Here is a 23,892-nt window from a genome sequence, read left to right as displayed (position 1 = left end):
ACCACGCTGTAAATAAAATTTAACATTAAAAAAAAAGAGATCTCCCCATGCCTTTGCGTAAAATAATTAGCCTGTATTTTGTGACTGGAAGTGGAGAGTTGTGCCTGAAGCTCACAAAGATCTGTCAAACTCTGTGGATTGGATTTCCCCCTTCTCCAACGTCAGGTGTTAGTTCCAGCTGATCAACACTGAAATCATCAAACAGGCCAAGCACCGATTGCAATGAGGATCTCTTGCAGATAGCAAAACAAGAAGTAAAAAGAGAATTGTTAAACTATCATTGAAAATATTTTACAAAATACAATGTTAAGTCTACAGGAGAAAAGGGTAGAAGGTATGATATAAACTTTAAGAAAGTGGGACAAATCATTTATATCAAATTCATTAAATTTTGGTATTTGTTTGAGGAATGAAAGTACACACATATAAAATTATCTTTTTTTTAGGGTCAAGATAATTCTAGGAAGTAATAATGACTTAGTAAATCATTAGAAGCTTGCAAGCATCTCATGCAACAAAGCAAGACAATTTCAAGGATATTTTTGAAATTGAAAATAGGTCATAAATAGCTGAATCTGGACAGCAGGCTGATCTCTAAATATTACATTGGAAATCACTTGCAGCAACTTCTGGATTTCCATGTGGAACATTGCCTGTGCATTCTCTAGAGACTGCTGGCAGTGAGGTGTTGAAAACTGGCAGCTATGCTGTCATAACATTTGCAAAATCCAAGCTTTTGTCTTTCTTTGGTTGACTTTCTTCAGTTAAACACTGGGAATACAAAAGCTATAGTCTTTACCTCTGACCACAAGCATCCCTGCCATTTCTCTCACCATTCTATTGGAATCCGCACTGTGTTTCAGACCCCACATATCCTTCCTATCTCAAAGATTATTAGCCCCCATCTGTGTAACACCATCCATCTCTGCCCCTGCCTCAGCCAATGTGCTGCTTGAAACCCTTATCCATGATTATCTCAGCTTGAAATTCTTATCCATGATATTCTTTGAAATCCTAATCTCTCTGTTCAAATGCCTTCATGAATTCACTCCTCCCTAATGCTGTGACCTCTTTATCCCTTCAATCCTTTAAGAATTCCAACCCTGCCCTCTCCCACATCCTTTGTCTAACCAATGGTAACCTTGCTTTGAATCCTAACCTCTGAAACTTCATCCCTAATCTTTAAGGCTCATAATCTTACTTGTATTAACCCTTGTTTTTTTTTGCCAAAGCCTTTCATCATCAGCCAGCTGGGGAAGAGGATAGACAGGGCCAAAGATGACGGTTTCAATTTTTTTATATAAGATATCTTTATTAGTTTAATGTACATCAAAACACACAGTGAGATGAATCTCTTGTGTAGAGTGTTCTGGGGGCAGCCCGCAAGTGTCACCACACTTCTGGCGCCACTGGAAGGCATCATATCTCCTTCAAGATTTCATGACAGACAAGGAATATGATGGCGCAGAGATAGACAGCTTTATCATATGGAAGCTGAGAATGCATGGGGAGTGCAACCAATAAGCAGCAAGTCCTTAAGGTAGAGGAGGAACCAACGATATGACATCAAGAGGTAAAAGTTTAATTGAGAGGAAAACCATTGCAGGGAATGTTTTGACGGTAACCTGATGTATTAGAGAGGAACTTAGAAAAGGTACCCCACTTCACGAGGCAACGAAGGAGGTCCTTAGATGGGAACTGTGTGGTTGACTGTATCAGATGCTGCAGAAAAATTGAAGAAGATGAAGAGCTATAAAACATAACTCACAGTAACAGAGGATCTTATGTAGGTTTTTTCAGTGTTGCAGCAGGGAGAAAGAGCTGTTTGAAGAGATTCAAGCAGGGGTTTGTGGGAAAGAATGGTAGGATTTAGATTTGTAATACGAGAATCAAAGAAAAAGGTGTGAATTGAAGGCATATTAGTTGGATGAAGTAACAAGGACGAGATGCAAAAACTGGAAACTGAAACTATAAACAGAAAATACTGGAAGTGTACAGTAGGTCACCTGGTACATGTAAAATGAGGACACAGGCCACAAAACTGCAGAGTGGCATAAACAAAATTCTGTTTGGTTTTGCATGGTGCATTAGTTTGGTCATTTTTGGTCAGGGTCTGGTTCAATGAACCAGCATTATATTTGCACTACCTGGGATTAAGGGCAGATCTGGAGCTTGGGACTGGGAGAAGTGGGCTGGTGGTTGAAGCCCAGTTGGCATCTGGCGATCTGAAGGGACACAACCGAGCATTGGGGCTTAGGGTAAGAGGGGCAGATGGAGATCAGGAGGGTTGGGGCTTCCATCATTGGCAATGGGGAATCCAGGTTATCGGGTTATTAGAGGGTTGGGACACTGGGGAATTGGGGTCATAAAAGCATCAATCTTGGGGGGAGTTTGGGGTTGATATCTGTGGGTAGGGGTTGGGGCCCAATGTATGGGACTTATGTTAGTGTTTGGGACAGTGAACTAATTTCTCTCTCTGGGAATGCTGCAATGAGAATGACCCACAGTGCCAGTCTGATAATGAACTTGCGCCAGGCATGCCAATCCAGATGACTCTGGGGAGAGCCTAGTTGAGTTTCTGGAGTGATGTAAAATGGACCTGAAATTATCATGGTTACATTTCGCTCCATTCAATGTGCATTTTTCAATAATGTGGTCGAAGTAATAGGTGCACCATGAAGCTTCAAGATGCATTATTGAGGCAGGTCTTCTGCAGCCCCAAGTTTGCTGGCCACCTACCCTGGACCACACTCTTTCTTCCAGCACAGTCCCAGGTACAGTCTTGCACTGGGAGCCCCATCCCAGGTCATTGATGTGGGCAAAGGCACCGCAGAGCAGAGCAGAGCAGCCCTGTCTCAGTATAATTACCTGGGACCCGAGGTAAACTGTTTAACAAAATCACTGGGTAAAAATAAACACACACTCACATAAAAACACATTCAATCTAACTTAATGGAATCAAATAAGTAGCTTCACATCTTTCTCCAGGCATCTGATTTTGCCCATTCATTTCAATGGGCCCACGGTACTTGCAGCAGGTTAACATTGAGAAGAACTCAAAAGCTTTTAAACGTCAATTAAACAATTCAGTCTGTTTCAAAGTGATTAAGTATTTTTTAAATCACCTAATTGCCTTTAAATAATTGAAAAACATTAAAGCAAACACAATTCATTGAAAAGAATATGTTATGTTATGCTTACTGGTCTATTTTGGACTAGTCTTGGACATTCAAAGTGCAGATTCTCCAGTGCTAGTTCTGGGGAATTCTGCAAACTTGCGTTCCTTGCAGTGCTCCATGTAGCATCCATCTTTGGAGTGCAGTTGGGTAACTGCCAGTGGATCCCAGCCAGTTCCTGCCCTCATTCAGTTGTTGACTTTTATGACAGTTATGGCTGTTCGCTGATGTTTCCCAGCAAGTCCTAGCTCTATGTAATTTGTTTACTTTTTGGCAGTTCTAACACCATTACTCACATTACACCCTCTTTGTGACTTGATTCCTCTATCTCCTCATCCTTTTACTCAGTTCCTCCAGCCTGACTTGAAATTTATCTGTATTAATTCTAGGTGGCATGAGCCCAACCAATAGACCTTTCCAGCCTGAAATTGGGCCCCTTCTGCTCGAGCTGCCCGTGCCTGTTGTGTCTCCGTAGGTTTGCATTTCAATTTAACAGAGTATTGGGCATGTGCCTGGAGTTGTAATGACATAAAGATGAGACCCAGAGTTGTCAGTGGCACAGAGAGGAACAGGGGTGATTGTAAGGACTTCTGAGTTGAATGAAGTCTAGAGAGGAAAATTTACTTTTTAAAATAAATTTTACTTTTTGAAATCTAAAAGACCTTGCCTTTAGTTCTCAATCCATCTGCAGAATTTGAATAAGATTGTCACATCACCAGCCCTGTTCACTATAGCCAAATTTCTTAAACGGTCATGAAGTCCATCATTTGCATGTATCAGGATCTAACACTGATTTTAAGCAACTACCTGAAGCCCAATGAATGGCCACAACCTATTTCCTGGAAAAAGGTCTCGTTGCACCCATTTTATGCCTGTAGTTCCTGAGAATGTTTATAAGCTTAACTAAATCAAGCCTTATATCTGTATTTCGTTTATTTTTAGATCCTAATAATTACTACCACAGGCGAAATGAAGTCACCACAACAGATGAGCTTGATTTCAAACATCACAGTTACAAGGAAATGAGACAGGTAGGAATATGATCTTTGCAGACCTACTAGAAGGGAGGAGAATCAGTGCTCCAGTAGGTTTATTTAACTTGAGTAATGTGAGGGTGACACAATGGTATGCAGGTAGTGCTGCTGCCTCACAGCTCCAGAGACCCAAGTTCAGTCCAGACCTCCAGTCTGTGTGCACATGCTCTCTATGACCACATTGGTTTCCCCTGGGTACTTTGGTTTCCTCCACGTCCCAAAGACGTGCTGGTTGGTAGGCTAATTGGCTGTTATGAATCACCCCTATTATAGATGGTTGGTAGGAAAACCGTGGTGGAATTGATGGACATGTAAGAGTGGGTTGCAGGAAAATTGGCGGGGGCTGGGGAATGGGATTGCTCTGGGAGCTGCCATAGACTTGATGGGATGAATGTTGTGCTATTTTTCAGAAGCTGGTATTTGGTGAAGGTCTGAAACGAGTGAAGTGTTTTTATCTGAAAGAATTAATCCAGTCAATGTTTAAATCTAGTGTCTAATACATTAGAGTACTTGTACCAATTATGCACTTGCTGGTATTTTGTGTTCTGATTTTAAAATATGTAACTTATTTTCCAAAGTACTTTCTAATGAAGAGATCGTAAGTAAGTTGCTTTAGCAGCTGAACTGCCTGATGCAAGAGTGAATTTAAGAAATTCCAGATGAAGTTTTTACTTGTGTAAGAAGAAATATTCAGCAAACCTCGAGTGGACTGCCTCTTACATGCTGCTTCAGGGATTGTTGTTACCTGGAATTCTGCACCCAATTGCAGATAATTAATGAACTAGGGCTTTGGAAAGTTTTGACTTGTCCACCAGCCATCCAACTGCTGGATCATTTGGCAAATGTATTGTGTGACTGACCCACAGGGATCAGAGATTTCGAGGTAGAATCCCAACCTGGGCCCACTGAGTGAACTAAACTGTGACAGCATTGGTGCACTGGCAGTTGGCATCAGGTTAGCAAGTGACAGACAATACAGGCCCCTGCTCCTCATCACCATCCAGGGAACAAGTGAAGGATGAGCATTTTGCTCAGTTATAAACAACATTTGGCACCTTCAGAATCCAATTGCACCAGAATTAGACACTTCAGGTTGGAAAAGGAAAGCAGATTTTCCACAAAATAAGATCATGAAAGAGAATGCCAATGCTTTTGTGGAACACAATGTTTAGTTTGTTTAGTGACAGAACTTAATTGCTCAAATACTCATAGTGTCTATCTCAAAGAATTCCAAAGTGTTCCAGGGTCTCCTGTGCTTATGCATGGGAGAGCCTGGCCCTGCCCAATGGAGTCCAGATCTTAATCTCAAAACTAAAAATAAACTTCTAGAGAAATTCAGCGGGTCTGGCACCATCTGTGGAGAGAAATGACAGTTGACATTTTGGGTCAAAATCTGAACTGAAAATGTAAAGATTATCACACCATACCTCCCTTATCTAGTTCCTCTTCATCATCCTTTCTTATCATCATCCATAATCTCCAGTGCTCTTTTGCATTCACCTATCATCTCCCAGCCTCAATTACAGTCTCCATCCTTCCCTCCCCCACCTGACTCCATTTGCCAATCTACCACTCCTCACCCAGATCACCTCTTGCTCACCAGCCCTTGTCCCGCCCCTCTACTTCACCTCTTTATACTGGCTATTTTATACTCTGCTCTTTCAGTCCAAATGGCAGAAGAGGGGTTAAGAAAGGCCTTTGTGTGTGCATCTTTGTTCAAGGTCTGTTCAGTTGTGTGTGAGGCATTTTGCAGTGGGCCATGCTGGCTGACTTTACTTGCCCATTGGAGCATAATTTCAAGGCCTACCATTTCTGCAGTGCCTAAAGAAAGGTCTTGAACATTTGTTCCCTGATTCCTGAAGTTTGCTTAGCAGTGGTTCAGAATAATAATTTCAACTGAAAAACAGGATAATGCTAGAGGAACTCAGCAGGCCAGGCGGCATCCATGGTGAAAAACAGGTGGTCAACGTCCTGAAGAAGGGTCCTGACCTGAAACGTTGACCGCCTGCTTTTCTCCACGGATGCTACCTGGCCTGCTGAGTTCCTCCAGCATCATTGTGTTTTTTGTCTAGATTCCAGCATCCGCAGTCCTTTGTTTCTCTAATCATTTCAACTTTTCAACTTTGGTCAGGTGCTGTCCATAGACAGTACCTCCTCAGCCTTGTCCAATATCCAGCCACCTCCAGGCAATTCTGAAACCAGTGCATACAATATACCATACATTTGACTATCTGAATCTCAATCTGTTTCCATAATCTCCAATTCCTGTTCATAGCCGGATATTTACTAAGTTCCTTTCTGAAGGAGTTAATGATTCAATCTTATCTGTTTTTCCTAAAACTCTGTACTGTATTTCTACTGGTCTGAGGAAAATATTTCCTTTTAATCTGCAGTCTAGACTTCACATGGTACTAATGACCATGTTGATAGATAAAAGAAGAACAGGAAATTGTGAATAGCAACTCGGAATCAAAAATATTTTTGTGCTACTGTGCAGCTGTTGTGGAACAACACTGAGCCTCCCTCTCCCTACCATCCATGCCTGTGTTACGTTTCTATCTGGTATTAGTCTTCATCCATCACCAGTCAGCTGTGCAGGCCAGTCTAGAAGGTGTTCTCAGAACCTACAGAACTGGTTTCCTCTGTCAGGCAGTTGAAATGTTTGTGTGGCATTGACAGAGAGACAGCTGTGTGTTTGCCACCAGCAGCTGGACCTGCTGCAGGATTACATTTACATACTGAATCACTGGGCACTACCTTGCTAAATGTTTAACCAACCAGCCGCTGGACCTGCTGCAGGATTACATTTACATACTGAATCACTGGGCACTACCTTGCTAAATGTTTAACCATTTTATGTTTTACAGTGCAGCTTAATAGGTGAATTAAGAACTTGACTGAAAATTAAGTAGAATAGAAGAATTTATTGCTTTACCATGGATAAATTACATTATGTGCTGCATAAGCTAAACCAAGACAATGTAGATAAACTGTGTTAGAATCGAGCACATTCCACAGACATTAATCATGATCTAATATAGTCATGATCTAATGGTCAAGCTACTTTAAGCTTGCCTAACCTATAAAATTTAATTACCATTTTGATATGGTCATATAAAGAGTGCTATTTGTAACTTTTGATTGTTCTAACGATAGTTTATTATCCCTTAAAGGTAAAAAAAAATTGTTTATGCATTAAAATAGTATAAATAGTTCTAATCAAAGGGGCAATATAAGCACACTGAGAATGTTATATTTTGTGGAAATTACGACTACTATTATCTTTATGGTTGTTATGTTTTAATCTGAACTCCCCAACCAACCTTGTTATTTTAAATACTGATACAAATACTGTGAATTCACAAACTTTGAGAACATCTGTATTATATAAAAGAAATATAATTTCCTTCAAGGTTTCTAAGGCAGACAAGGAACATCTGCTATGTAATGCTCTGTATGTTAGTATACAATCCAGTTCAAAAACATATACTTTTAATGCTGTGCATTAACACATGAATCAGTTCACAATTGCTCATAATTACTCATGCTATATGCAGGTAAAGTCAGAATAGACCAAAGGCTGCAAATATCTAAGACATGCCATGACTTTGCCAAGAGTTTCTCTCTCACCAGCAGATTGACAATTGTTTAATCTCTGCAATTTAGTTCAAACTTTTTGTTTTGCCCTAACATTTCCATCATACCAACATTATGCTAGTTAAAAATGCTGGTTTACTTTCAGTGCATGCAATTCAATGCAGCACAACCCGAAAAGGTGGGTTACAATAATTACGTTGCTTTTTCATGCGCCTAACTGTACATGAAACTCTCAAAAAAGGCATGTTTAATATGTCATCTTGTGTAATTTATTAGGAAAGTAAGACAGTTGAATTAAAGCATTTTTGGCTCCTGGTAAACTGATGACTAAAGACAAATATAAAGACTATATTTTCCTCCTTTACATCATCTGAAGTTAATTGGTCTGCAAATTGGATCATGGCCAAAAGAGCATGAGGCAAACTGCTTCTGCTATTCAAAGTCAGCGTAGATAACAGGCTTTACTTTAACTGTTAATCATGCAGTCAGCCCTGGCTACACAATTCATTGGCCATACTTATTCAGCTTTGGGTGCTGGGGGGGAGGAGAAGGGAATGGAGAGTTTAATATTAGCTACCCATAACACTTAAAGGCAGCCATTACCTATTAAGGAAAATTGGATTCTGACTGCCAGAAACCGGGAATACTAATTGTGAACAGATTCCATCATCCCTTGATTCACTTTGTACCCAAACATCTTTCAATCTTAGACTTGAATATGCTCAGCAACTGGACATCCATAAACCCCAAGGGTAGAAAATGTTGTATTTTTATGACCTTATGAGTGAATAAGTTTCTCTGTACCTCATTTGTTAATGATTGGCATTTTACTCTGAGGCAGTGAAGGATTTTATGATACAATGAAATTCATTCTCTTTTTTACATTAAGGTGATCAAGGGAGATAGGGGTTATTGCAGGAAAGTGGTGTTGAGATAGAAGATCATCTTATTGAATGTTAGGGCAGGCACAAGGGACCAATTGGCCTTCAAGCGAATCTCCAAAAATCTGGCATGCTCAGACTTTGGTGGTGCTATACTGGCAGATTTTCTGCACTATTGGATGTTAGTCCTGTTAATATGCTCACACACTTTTAATTAGCCTTTTTTAGATGTTACAGAGTATTTTAATAAATTTTCAGGTGAACCTGTTAAGTTTCAAGGGAGCTGGAGCCCTGATGAGTTTCATTGGAGTGTGAGAACTGGGGCTCTGGTGAGTTTCAGGGGATCTCGGGCAACATCATCTGGTGCCAGAAGCCGAAACGTTAGGATTTCTGAATAGTCGGGCGGCATATTATCAAGAGTTTTACTATTATGTTTCTCCATCCTAAACACTTAATGAATTCCGCTCAATACCTTGTACTTGGAAAGGCTCATCACAGTTATTGGTCCAGTGAACTTCTGGTTCATTGTCTCTAAAGTAAGCCAATGAGTAAAGGAGAGTCAGCACACTGTTTAAATGCAATGCATGACATTCATTTCCTGCATTGTGGAAGGTGAGAATAGTGGTGAAATGAGCACATTTCCTATCCCTTGGTGTTTTGCTTTAGGTAAATGACAGCTATCCCACTGCTCCCTCTAAGCATATTACCAACCTGCAGAACTTTATTGCCAAGCTGCCAGATTTCTGGCTGCCTGGCACATCCCATGTAACTGTAGTTTGTACCTGATTTAGAGGCTGAATGAATGCCGTTCCCTTTATATTGGCTCACGCTTCATGTAGAAGAAATGGCACACAAGTTAACTTGTGGTCAAGAACTGAAAAATGTGCACATTGCTCCCACTTTCATACCTCTCATACACACACACACACACACACACACACACACAGAGTAATAACTCAGTTAATCCCTATCTAGAACAATTTCCAGGCTTGTTTTTGATATGTTCATCGGCCTCATATTAAAAGCATGAGTATGCCTCCAGGTGAAATTAAAGCAATAGCCCTGGCATTCTAGCATTAATTGCCATAACAGTACCCACAGTATAATCTCAGGGTATTTAATCATGCATTTAACCACCGCAAGGGTCAAAAAAAAATCTAAAGTGGAAATCTTGGCTTTGGTAACCATATGCCATGACTTCTGAAGTTTGTTCAGATTGAGTTAGAATGAGTAAAATATTACATTTTCATCTGTTCTTTATGTTGATCAGTTAAGCTTGAAGAGACATTGTTAGGCAGAATTATTCCAGATGAGCAGCAGATTTTCAATGTGAAGAGGATTTGAATGCCTTTGAACTCACTATGTTCATCTGGAAAACTGCTCATATACAAAGGAACTACAGGAATAATTTCAAATTGGAAGCAATTAAACTTAATTTACTTCTCAATGTGGCAAAATGTAATTTCATAAATGTTGAAATAATAAGAACAATTTTCTTTAAGCAAGTATGTTTTACTGAGTGACCTCTGCAAAGTGCAAATAGATGAAAAAAACAATTTTGAGACATTCACCAGAAGCTGATCACAATATACCTGCATTTAAAATGGCAATGTTAACAAACATGACAAAATTAACTGAATAATTATCTGTATTAGGCATCTATTTATATCAATATCTGGCCACAGTGTGGTCCCATATTACAAAATTAACTTAAACTGCAACTAGAGCTTGTTAACTTCTCTTTACAAATGCATGAAGGAATGATTTGATTGGCCATATCAAATATTCACTCTGTTTCAGTGAGCTCTACCATTAATTTTAGCTAGGGAGTGCATGTCTGTATATGACAGGCACACATTGGTTTGGTTCATGAGGAATAAAACTCTAATTTGAGTGGCAGAAATAAAAACATTATGTTCGACTGAAAACCTTCGAGGCAAATAAAAAAATTCCAACAAGTCATAGAATTATGATGTAGTGTAGCACAGAAGATGCTACATTGAGATTCAGTTCATTCTCTTGAAGAAATGTCCAATTAGTCTTGCACTCTCAGTTGTGCCCCACAGTCCTGCAATCTTTGTTCTTTCAAATAGTTATCTAAGTCCCTTATGAATTGTATCTGACATTTTACTTCAGAGCATTTGTGGTCTTCAAAAACTGGTCACTTGATCTGAGCATGTGTCAAGAAATGCAAGTTGAAAGAAATATGTGTGTGCAGCGACTCACCGTTCGAGCAAGCGAACCGGCTTGGCGGTCGGGTCGCGCGTCGTCGGAGCGGCGAGGCCCAAGATGGCATTGGGCCTTCGTCTTCCCCGAGCGGCGGGGAGAACCCGCACGCGGGAAAAGTTTGATGACATAGCGCATACATCATTTCCTTTTTCGGTGGGTGGGAACCGTTCCTCTTAAAAGGCCCGCGCAAAGCAGGAAAATAGATCGGTTTTTGTTCTGCAGCCCACCGACTAGCGTCTTGCTTTCACGTCGCGGTAGCAGCCGCTACATGTGTTTATTTACCTTTCTTTCACATAAATTCCGTAAAAAAGAATTTTATATCGTATTACAATTTTCTGGGTAGTGTGACAAAACTGACCATTAAGCACCTTTTTTTTACATTAATCTTACCCTGACCCTATTTTGCCATCAACCACCTGCTGCCCCCTCCCCCCCACCAAATACTCCAAAGTTCTATCAGTCATCTACATACTAGGGACAATTTACAATATCCATTTAACCTACCACTCTGCTTGTCTTTGTGTTGTGGGAGGGAAATTGGAGCACTATGCAGAAACCCAGAGAGTCACACGGAGAATGTGCAAACTCCACACAAGGAGAATGTGCAGTTCCACACAGACAGCACTGGAGATCAGGATTGAACCCAAGTCTTTGGAGCTGTGAGTTAGCAGCTCTACCAGCTGTGCTACTGTGCCACCCTGCCTAGTAGTAGTTTAGTAGTCATGTGTAAATTCAAATTGTTTGGAGGCAATGATGGTCTTCAGAAGCAGTTTCAGAGTGCACACAAATTAGTTGAGCTGTAGGAGAAAATCTGAAAGAATAATGATCCAATGCCACTCTGTGGAATCTCCAACTTGTTGTGATGCTATCAGGACCAACCACTCATTCTCACTGATTGTACATTTTGTTGACCAGATGATGAAGATGGTTAATGAGCAGTGTCCAAACATTACTAGGATCTACAACATTGGCAAAAGCTATCAAGGAATGAAACTGTATGCCATCGAGATCTCAGATAATCCAGGAGAGCATGAAGTTGGTAAGATTTATATCCTCTGGAATGGAGTTTCTCATTCCTTTTCTAAGATAGTGTTTTCTTTATCACAGATAATGTTTGTCAGAAGTATTGCTTGCTAATGAAATACCCCAGGCATAAAACATACCTGAAAAATATGTTCCCATAATAAGCTTTTAGAAATATTTGAACATTCATGCAGTGGCTGTCCTCTTGATTTGGACAATCATTTTTAACACTTTCTTTAAATTTGTTGTGACTTTGCACCTTATTGCACTGCACTTTCTCTGTAGCTATGACTCTTTACTCTGTACTGTTACTGTTTTTACCTGTACTACATCAATGCATTTTGCACTAACTCAGTGTAACTGCACTGTGTAATGAATTGACGTGTACGATCGGTTTGTAAGACACGTTTATTATTGTCACTTGTACCTCGGTACAAGTGACGATAATAAACCAATACCAACACCAATACCAATAGGTACCAAAATAGAATTATTCACTCATTCAGCAAGTGGTCCAACTCTCATGTTTGGCAACCAGCTCAGGTCTCCTCTCTCAATACCACCCAAGAAGTTGCCCAGGTGTCACTTAGCAGCAGTTGACCTAGTCTGCTCACAACCAAGTACCCAGGAGGTCTGGCAGTTGTTCCATGGCAGCTGAGGATGTGAATAAAATGTGAAGGGAGTAGAGTTCAGAGAATAAATGTGAAACAGGCTGCTTGATCAAACTACCCAAGCATTATGGATCATTGGACTTTAGTTGCATTGAATCATGGAGCTGTGGGTCCCAGCTGAACACTGATTGGACGTGACTGATTTTGACATCAAACTGACTTGCTGGTAGGTCCTGGGAGTGGGATGGCAGGCAAAAGGTCAGGTGGCTGCAGTTAGCAATGTTTTGTTTGTACGTGGAAGAGCATTCCTGCACCTCAGAAATTAAAGTATTAAGTATTTTCCTTTCCTTTTTGGAGTGACCTCCTTTAAGGAGGTTAGGCCACGGAAGACCGATAATTTCAGCAGGCCAGTAACTCTCTGCTCTTACACTGAGAAGACTGGGAATGTCCCCTTCTGTACCATTACCATGTGCTTGTCCAACTCACACCAATTACAGGTGCAAGCCCATTTCTGCCTTCCCCAGGCATAACAGAAATCCTATACCCATATGACTGACAAACATTTATCCAGTGCATTTTCCAAACTATTGCACAGGATTGCCCGAGAAGTAAACGTCAGGAAAGTCGATGCAACAAGAAACATTAATTGACCTCAGTCTGAAGAGTTTCTGAACATACAGGTGAAATCTTATTGAACTGAGACTTCAATTACTTGAAAATAAATCAGACATTATATCCCGCTAAATGTGACTCCAGCAGAAGAAAAGCATATTGTACGTGATAAGCACACCTGATCATTGAAAAAAAAGATTTCATACAATTATTTGTGATGAGCAACTAGGAAGATTGACACCATTTTATGAAAGAATCAAAAATTTCAAGCAATAAAGTCTATTTAACATAGTAGTAAGCAGATGGAGATGCAGTTTAAAAAGGAGCGTGGGAAATTACCCACCGTGTTCCCAACCTTGCTGCTTGTGCTTTTAAATGGCATAAAGTCTGTGTTGTCCTTCTGTAAGTATGCAGTTAGTTTTCAGAATCAGAATCAAGTTTATTATCACTGAGATACTTGAGGCAGCAGTACAGTGCAAAGCATAAAAAAATTACTATCAGTTACCAGAAAATAAATAGTACAGAAGAGGAATAACAAGGTAGAGTTCATGGGTTCCTGGACCATTCAGATATCTGATGGTGGAGGGGAAGAAGCTGTTCCTGAAACATTGAGTGTGGGTCTTCAGGCTCCTGTACCTCCTCCCTGATGGTACTAATGAGAAGAGGGCATGTCCTGGATAGGGAGGGTCCTTAATGATGGATGCTGCCTTCTTGAGACACAGCCTCTTGAAGATGTTCTCAATGGTGGGGAGGGTTGTGCCTGTGGTGGAGCTGGCTGAGTCTAGAACTCTCTGCAGCCTCTTTCAATCCTGCACATTGGAGCCTCCATACTAGGCTGTGATGCAACCAGTCAGAATGCTCTCCGCCATACATCTGTAGAAATTTGCAAGAGTCTTTGGTGACATACCAAATCTCCTCAAACTCCTAATGAAGTACAGCTGCTGGCATGCCTTCTTGTGATTGCATCAATGTGTCAGGCTCAGGATAGATCCTCTGAGATGTCGATGCCCAGGAACTTGAAGCTGCTCACCCTCTCCATCGCTGACCCCTCAATGAGGACTGTTGTGTGTTCTCCCATCTGAGATTCTGCCAACAGCAGTGCTGTCATCGCAAATTTATGGGTGGCATTTGAGCTGTGCTTAGTCACGCAATCATGAGTGTAGTGGACTAAGCACACATCCTTGAGGTGCGCCTGTGTTGACTGTCAGTGAGGAGGAGATGTTATTACCGATCCGCACTGGCTGTGGTCTCCTGATGAGGAAGTTGAGGATCCAGTTGCAGAGGGAGGTGCCCAGGTTTTGAAGTTTGTTGATTAATACTGAGGGGATGATGGTGTTGAACGCCGAGCTGTAATCGATAAACAGCAGTCTGACGTAGGTTTTACTGTTGTCTAGGTGCTCCAAAGCCAAGTGAAGAGCCAGTGAGATTGCATCCACTGTAGACCTGTTGTGGCAGTAGGTCCTTGCTTAGGCAGGAGTTAATTCTAGCCATGACTAACCTCTTAAAGCATTTAATCTCAGTAGATGTGAGTTCTTCCAATGAAGTCATCCCAGCCTAAATACTATTAGTACCACAAGAAAGACACAAAAAACATCTCCCAGAAGTAGATAAGGGCAACGTCTAAAAGGAAGAGGAGCTGAAAGTAATAGCCATTAGTTTAAAAAAATTGGAGGAATCAGTGAGACTGAAAGCCAATAATCCCCATGACCTGATGATCTGTATTACGAGGTTTTTAAATAGGTGACAATGGAGAAAGTGAATGAAGAGTCACCCAATCAGAACTCAAAATGTAAAGAAGGGGGAACAGTTTATACTCTCTGAAACTTAATCCAGTATGGTTTGTTTTGCATGTAAGAGTTTTCTGGATCAAGTAACCACTGATAGCCCATTGATTGTATTGCTGAGGTAGGAAGATTGTGTTGATGTGGGGTAAGTTATGGGTTTATTCTTTTTAGTTGTGTATGAGGTAATTCTTGACTGTGTTTGAACTAGGTGAGCCTGAATTCCATTACTCTTCAGGAGCTCATGGCAATGAAGTGCTTGGGCGTGAGCTACTCCTCTTACTGATGCAGTTCATGTGTCAGGCATACTTGGCAGGAAATCCACGGATCAAGCACCTTGTAGAGGAGACAAGGATCCATCTGTTACCTTCTATTAACCCGGATGGTTATGAGAAGTCTTTTGAGATGGTAAGTTTTCATTTAACTTCTTTTTATGTTGCTCTCTCCAGCCATTCACATCAAGTAAAATAATCCCAGATTTCCAATTATATATGTTTGAATATGATCATTCTTATTGTGTTGCTTTTCAGGGTTCAGAATTGGCAGGCTGGTCTTTGGGACGTTGGACTCACGATGGCATTGACATCAATCACAACTTTCCTGATCTCAATTCTATTTTTTGGGAAGGAGAGGAACACAGATGGGGGTATAAGAAAGTGAATAATCATCATCTACCAATCCCTGAGTGGTATTTATCCGAAAACACCACTGTGAGTCATCCATATACATACAAGTCATGTGTAAAGTAATTTGTGTGTGCTATTTACACTGATAAATTGTTAGTAAATAAAGATTATTATGTGACTTTTGGACAAAAAAGACATCAAGGGGTATGGGGAGAGCCGGAAAGCTGGTATTGAGATCGAGGATCAGTCATAATCATATTGCATGGTAGAGCAAGCTTGAAGGGCCAAATAGCCTGCTGCTCCGATTTAAATTGGTAAATTGGTTTATTATTGTCACATGTACCGAGGTACCATGAAAAACTTGTTTTGCATGCCATCCATACAGATCATTTCATTTCAACAATTCATTGAGGTAGTATAAGGGAAAACAATACCAAAATGCAGAATAAAATGTTACAGTTACAGAGAAAGTACAGTGCAGGCAGACAATAAGGTGCAAGGCCGTAACAAGGTAGATTGTGAGGTCAAGAGTCCAGCTTATCGTACCAGGGGACTGTTCAGCAGTCTTATAACAGTGGGATAGAAACCATTCTTAAGCCTGGTGGTATGTGCTTTCAGACTTTGTGTCTTCTGCTGGAAGGGAGGGGGAAGAAGAGAGAATGTCCGGGGTGGGTGGGGTCTTTGATTATGTTGGCTTTTTACTGAGGTAGCAAGAAGTGTAGACAGAGTCCACGGAGGGGAGGCTGGTTTCTGTGATGTGCTGAGCCGTGTCCACAACTCTTTGCAGTTTCTTGCAGTCTTGGGCAGAGCAGTTGCCATACCAAGCCGTGGTGCATCTGGATAGGATACTTTCTATGGTGCATCGATAAAAATTGGTGAGGGTCAAAAAAGACATGCCAAATTTCTTTAGCCTTCTGAGGAAGTAGAGGCGCTGGTGAGCTCTCTTGGCCATGGCATAACCATAGAACCATACAGCACAAAACAGGCCCTTCGGCCCACCGTGTCGTGCCGTCCATCAGACCACCCTCACACTACCTAACCCCTTCCTCCCGCATATCCCTCTATCTCATGTTCCTCCATATGCCTATCCAACAAGCTCTTGAACCTGTTCAATGTATCTGCCTCCACCACCACCCCAGGCAGTGCATTCCATGCACCAACCACTCTCTGGGTGAAAAACCTCCCTCTGACATCTCCCCTGAACCTCCCACCCATAACCTTAAAGCCATGACCTCTCGTCTTGAGCATTGGTGCCCTGGGAAGGAGGCGCTGACTGTCTACTCTATCTATTCCTCTCAATATTTTATATACCTCTATCATGTCTCCTCTCATCCTCCTCCTTTCCAGTGAATAAAGCCCTAGCACCTTAAGCCTCTCCTCATATTCAATACCCTCCAATCCAGGCAGCATCCTGGTAAATCTCCTCTGCACCCTCTCCAACGCCTCCACATCCTTCCTATAATGAGGCGACCAGAACTGAACACAGTACTCTAAATGTGGCCTAACGAGAGTTTTGTAAAGCTGCATCATAACCTCGCGGCTCTTAAACTCAATCCCGCGACTTATGAAAGCCAACATCCCATTGGCCTTCTTAACTGCTCTTTCCACCTGTGAGGCAACTTTCAACGAACTGTGAATATGAACCCCCAGATCCCTCTGCTCCTCCACACTGCCAAGTACCTTGCCGTTTACCCTGTACTCTGCCCTGGAGTTTGTCCTTCCAAAGTGTACCACCTCACACTTCTCCGGATTGAACTCCATCTGCCACTTGTCAGCCCAGCTCTGCATCCTATCAATATCCCTCTGTAAGCTCCGACAGCCCTCCACACTATCCACAACACCGCCTATCTTAGTGTCGTCCGCAAACTTACTAACCCAGCCTCCACCCCCTCATCTAAGTCATCTATAAATATCACAAAAAAGTAGAGGTCCCAGAACCGATCCCTGCGGGACACCACTAGTCACTGCCTTCCAATCCTGAGGGCACTCCTTCCACCACAACCCTCTGCTTTCTACATGCAAGCCAATTCCTAATCCACACAGCCAAGCTTCCTTGGATCCCTCGGCCTCTGACCTTCTGAAGAAGCCTACCATGAGGAACCTTATCAAATGCCTTACTAAAATCCATGTAAGCCACATCCACCACACTGCCCTCATCAATCTTCCTGGTCACCTCCTCAAAGAACTCTATCAGACTTGTGAGGCAAGATCTTCCCTTCACAAAGCCATGCTGGCTGTCCCTAATCAGTCCATGATTCTCTAGGTGTTCATAAATCCTATCCCTTAGAATCCTTTCTAACAGCTTACCCACCACAGACGTGAGACTCACCGGTCTGTAATTCCCTGGCCTATCCCTATTACCTTTTTTGAACAAGGGGACCACATTCGCAACCCTCCAATCCTCCGGCACCACCCCCGTAGACAACGAGGACTCAAAGATCCTTACCAGCGGTTCAGCAATCTCCTCCCTAGCCTCTCGAAGCAGCCTGGGGAAAATCCCGTCAGGCCCCGGAGATTTATCTGTCTTAATATTATTTAACAACTTCAACACATCCTCTCTCTTGATATCAACAACCTCGAGAACATTACCCCTACCAGCACTCCCTTCCGCATCATCAAGACCCCTCTCCCTGGTGAATACCGAAGAGAAGTACTCATTCAGAACTTCTCCCACTTCCGCCGCCTCCAGGCAAATTCTCCCACCTTTGTCCTTAATCGGACCTACCTTCACCCTAGCCATCCTCCTACCCTTCACGTACTTGAAAAAGGCCTTGGGATTTTCCTTAACCCTACTAGCCAAAGCCTTTTCATGTCCCCTTCTAGCTCTCCTCAGCCCTTTCTTAAGTTCCTTCCTCGCTACCCTATATTCCTCACGGGCCCTGTCTGAACCTTGCTGCTTATACCTCACGTATGTTACCTTCTTCTCCCTAACAAGTCGTTCCACCTCTCTCGTCACCCACTGTTCCTTCACCCCTGCCATTCCTTCTCTGCCTCACCGGGACATATTTATCCCTAACATCCTGCATAAGATCCCTGAATATCGACCACATCCCCATGGTACATTTTCCTTCAAAAAGGACATCCCAATTTACACTCCCAAGTTCTCTCCTTATAGCCTCGTAGTTAGCCCTTCCCCAATTGAAAAACCTCTTGTCCTCTCTGCACCTGTCCCTGTCCATGACAATTTTAAAGGTTATGGAGCAATGGTCACTGTCCCCCAAATGCTCACCCACCAATAGATCCTTCACCTGTCCCGGTTCATTTCCTAAACTAGATCTAACATGGCATTCCCTCTAGTCGGCCCGTCAACATACTGCGTCAGGAATCCCTCCTGGACACATTTAACAAATTCTGTCCCATCTAAACCTTTGGCACTAAGCAGGTTCCAGTCTATATTTGGGAAGTTGAAGTCTCCCATTATAACAACCCTGTTATTTCTGCTTCTCTCCAAACACTGCCTGCCAATCTGCTCCTCTATATCTCTACTGCTACCGGGGGGGCCTATAGAATACTCCTAGTAGAGTAACTGCTCCTTTCTTGTTCCTTAACTCCACCCATACGGACTCTAGATATGATCCTTCTACAACATCCATCTTTTTCCACAGCCGTAACAGTGTCCCTGACCAGTATCGCCACCCCTCCACCTCTTCTCCCCCTTCCCTATCCCTCTTAAAACATCGAAAACCAGGAATATTCAATATCCACTCCTCTCCTGACGTCAGCCACGTCTCAGTAATAGCCACGATATCATAGTCCCCCATACTTATCCAAGCCCTCAGTTCATCCCCCTTATTCCTGACCCTTCTTGCATTTAAGTAAACACACTTCAGTCCATCTACCTTACTACTTTTACAGCCTGTATTCTGCTTCTCCTTCCCCAAAGCCTCTCTGCCTGTTTGATCTAACTTTTCCCCATTCCCTTCTTCCTCTGACCTACTCCTCCGGTTCCCTTCCCCCTCACAAACTAGTTTAAACCCTCCTGTACCACCTTAGCAAATCTCGCTGCAAGGATATTGGCCCCCTTCTGGTTCGAGTGTAACCCGTCCTCTCTGTACAGGTCCCACCTTCCCGAGAAGAGATCCCAATGATCCAGAAATCTAAAACCCTCCCTCCTGCACCAACTTCTCAGCCACACATTTATCTGCCACCTCCTTCTATTCCTACCTTCACTATCACGTGGCACTGGCAGCAATCCCGAGATTGCTACCCTTGAGGTCCTGTTCCTCAATTTTCTGCCTAGCTCCCTGAACTCACTCTTCAGGACCTCATCCCCCTTCCTACCTATGTCATTGGTGCCAATATGGACCACAACTTCTGGCTGCTCTCCCTCCCACTCAAGAATTCTGTGGACCCGATCAGTGACATCCCGGACCCTGGCACCTGGGAGGCAACATACCATCCGGGATTCATGCTCACTGCCACAGAACCTCCTGTCTGTTTCCCTATCGAGTCCCCTATCACTACCGCATGTCTCTTTCCCACCTTTCCCTTCTGAGCAGCAGTACCAGCCCCAGTGCCAGAGACCTGGTAACTGCAGCTAGGCCCCTGCAGGTCATCCCCCTCAACAGCTTCCAAGGTAGAAAACTTGTTACTGAGGGGAACAGCCTCCGGGGCTCTCTGTCCTGTCTGCCTGCCTGACTTCTTCTTCCTCTTCCCTCCCCTGACCGTCACCATTCTATCTGCCTCCTGAACCTCAGATGTACCTACCCTAAGGGGGGGTGACTGTCACCTGATGCGCTGTGTCTACATAACTCTCTCCCTCCCTTATGCTGCGCAGTGTTTGTAGCTGCGACTCCAGCTCATCAACTCTGAGCCGAAGTTCGTCCAGCCTCAAGCACTTACTGCAGATGTGGCCATCTTGGACCGCAACAGGGTCCACGAGTTCCCACATCAAACAGCTGCAGCACACCACCATGTCCTCCATCTGACTACCTTTCTTTTTTCCCTAGTTAGTCCCACCTACAAATCTATAATGACCAAAAGCTAAACCTTGCCTTTACCTACTTACCAGCTACTTACCCTCCTTGCCCCTTCGCGCCGAAGCCCCTTGAGCCAAAGCCCAGAACACTCTGCTGCCACTCACTCCGCTGCCCGCTCTGACGCTGCCCGCTCTCTAGGCTGTTTGCTTTTTAAGCTGCCCGCGCCGCCGCGCCTGCGCAGTCCAGCCCCCACTCCTACTTAAAAAACTTATTAAAAAATCTAAACCTTACACTAAAAACCCTAACAAAAACTAACCCTTACACCCAAAAACCCTAATAAAAGTGATAAACAGAGAAAACACTTAGCTGCTCCGAAGTCCTCCGAACCGAAGCCCGAGTCCTCCGAAGTTTTTTTTCTCTCCTTTTTAAGCTGCCCGCGCCGCGCCTGCGCAGTCCAGCCCCACTCGACTACTTAAAAAACTTATTAAAAAATCTAAACCTTACACTAAAAACCCTAACAAAAACTAACCTGGCTGGACCAGAACAGGCTATTGGTGATGTTCACTCGAGGAACTTGAAGCTTTTCAACCCTCTCGACTTCAGCACCGTTAATGTAAACAGGAGTGTGTGCGATGGCCCCTTTATCTTTCATGTTCTCATAATTTCATTTCCTGCAAGGGGACAGAACAGAACCAAACTGAGTACAGGCAACCCCTGCAGCATTATGTGTGGGGGGGGGGGGGGGGGAAATCGTTGCGTTCATAGAAAATGGTATTTATCGATTTGCTGTAACGTGAAGCTACATCATCTATGCATGTGTCAAGGAATGCAAGTTGAAAAAATTGTGTTTATTTTTTACATAAATTTCATAAGGGTGAATTTTTATTCCAAATCCCAGATTTTATGGCAGTGAATTGTGAATTACGCAAGGGTGAATTTCCGTTACCTGAACTAATCTAATGTGGGGTCACCTGTATAAGTAAAATATCCACCTCATTAAAGTTGAACCCTTTAAAAGACTTTTTTACTTGAGCCATTCCTAGTGCTATAATGCAGCTCAGGTAACATCCCAAGAAGTTAGTGGTTAAATGGAGACACAAGACACTGCAGATGCTGTAACCTGGAGCAAAAATCAAACTGCTGGAGCAACTCAGCAGGTCAGGCAGCATCTGTGGTGCCAAAGGGATGGTCAACATTTCAGATTGTGATCCTGTATCAGGATCCCTGTGCGCCCACAGGTGCTGCTGGACCTGCTGAGATAGTGGTTAAATATTCCTTTCATATAACAGCACCACTCTCAGTCATGGTGTTATGTAGTCTTTTCTGAATAGAGGACCACCTGAAAGGGGTAGCATTTTGCTGCTGCTCTGGAGGACAGATTGGGACTCCAGCGATGGTTGAAAGAGTGGAAGTGAAAGTCACTGTTGAAATTTTTAAACAACAGCTTGTATGCAATTTGCGAGTTTGCAGTTGCTTTTATGCTCTCACTGGTTTTGAGGAACCTGCCCTGTGGTGATTTCACTGCCTGCACTTGGGACTGTTTCCACTTAATATACATATGGCATTAAATAACATGGGATGGACACATTGTCAAAAATGTGGTCCGATGAACAGATAAAGATGTGATCTTGACATCTGTGACCTGTAAGTTTGATTAAACATAAGTTGCCTCACAAGTGGTTTTATCTGACTAGATATAGCATTGTTTTACATAACAATATGTATTCATGTGCAGATATCCAAGGTGGTTTAAATCATGATAAATTAATTAATATAATGATAGGAAATATAATTGAACACTTCAGAGACCATGAATACTAATATTGCTAGGAAATGCCATTTTAACTAAGGAACATAATTTAGCTATACTTCACCTCAGCAACAATTTGTTGCCTATCTGCATAAAATTATATAACTTATTTGTTATAGGTTAGGGTTTTATTGTGGATATTTTTTAAGGCATACCGATGCTTGCTGAGACCAGTGGTATTATTTTTAATTTGTCCTCTGGCAGCCTTGGTTGCATCCTGACTGGAATAGTTAACCTCTACTTTGAGCACTACCAATCTTTTAACTAATTTCCTGTCTATTTTCATCCCACCTAATTAAACCACTACCTCCTCTTACACTGTGATATCAGCTACATCCTCAACTTTGGTGAAGATAGCTGCTATTTCATCTCCAAGTTAAGAGAATTTTGTAGCCAGTGGAAAGAGATGAAACCAAGTTTGTATACGCTCAGAAATTGAGGATGCCAACTTTTATGCTTCATACCATCAGTGAAAACTAAACAACAGACGCATCTAAACAAATCGGAATAGTCACAAAGAATACATAAGATCCAAACAGTAGACCTGTCATAATTAAAGTACATCTTTATTACATTGAAAGAGTAATAAACTTCATCAAAGTACAATGGGCAACTAATATTATTGTGCCTGATTATCACAAGCAAACAAAAACTTGATTCTACCCCAGAATCTGTGTCTATTATATTAAAACATTTCATTATTTTAAAATCAGCAATAAGGTCACATCTAAGACTTCTATTTTTCACAATAACAGATCCTGCCTATTCATCCTTTCCTGAATGGTTAGACCTCACAGTTCAGGTGGCATCCTGGTAAATATTTATTGCACTTTCTTCAGTGTTTCCACATTATTCTTGATAGTAAGGTGACCAGAACTGCATATTGAACTCCAAGTGCAGTCTAACTGAGATTCATTGCAACTTGTTATATCTCTTGAAATAAACATCCATGCTTGTTTTGCTTTTGTTTTGTCCATATTGACCAGCGTCACAACTTCTAATGATTTGTGCATCATACTCATGTTTATCATAAAAAATTCCACCTACAATTATGTTTAAATTCATTTTCCATTGTTATGACCATTCTGCAAGCATGTTAATATCTTATTATAATTGTTTGCAGTCCTCCTCAATACTCACTTCCTCATAATTTGTTGCCCCTCATTGAAAATTCAAAAATGATTCCACAGTCTAAACTGTTAATTAAGAATAACTATAGTGTCAGCGGTGATGTTGTGCAATTCATTTCCCACTTTCTGCTTATTTCAATATCAACCTTCATTCCCACTCTCTGCTTTCTATCTTTCAGACAGCCAGCTGACTATTCTGTTACCTCGGCCCTAATTCGGTATGCTCATACCATATTCATTAATCTGTTATACAGTAGATGGCACATCTGCTGCCTTACCCTTGTCAGCTATCTTTGTTGTCACAAATGAGATATCATGATTAAAGGTATAGGAATAAAATTAGGATCACGGGAAGAGATCATTATTGATTTAGGAGGACTTTTTCCTGTTGATATAAATGTTGACATTGCTATATTTCAGGTTTCTGGATTTTCTTTTCTTCTTTCTTGCCTAGCTGTGATGT

The 23,892-nt window shown here is 42.1% G+C and overlaps 1 protein-coding gene across 1 annotated transcript in view; it reads left to right on the top strand.

Annotated features, from left to right (window-relative positions):
* The window catches only part of cpxm2 (carboxypeptidase X (M14 family), member 2), a 129,764-nt gene that overhangs the window by 72,377 nt on the left and 33,495 nt on the right, over positions 1-23,892 (top strand). Inside the window, 4 exon segments of the mRNA XM_052027340.1 lie at positions 4,119-4,207; positions 11,833-11,956; positions 15,156-15,352; positions 15,475-15,654. Coding sequence (XP_051883300.1) covers positions 4,119-4,207; positions 11,833-11,956; positions 15,156-15,352; positions 15,475-15,654 — 590 coding nt within the window.

Source organism: Pristis pectinata, chromosome 12 (assembly GCF_009764475.1).
Source record: "Pristis pectinata isolate sPriPec2 chromosome 12, sPriPec2.1.pri, whole genome shotgun sequence".
In the NCBI taxonomy this organism is placed as follows: Eukaryota; Metazoa; Chordata; class Chondrichthyes; order Rhinopristiformes; family Pristidae; genus Pristis; species Pristis pectinata.
This window is presented reverse-complemented; position numbering and strand designations above follow the sequence as displayed.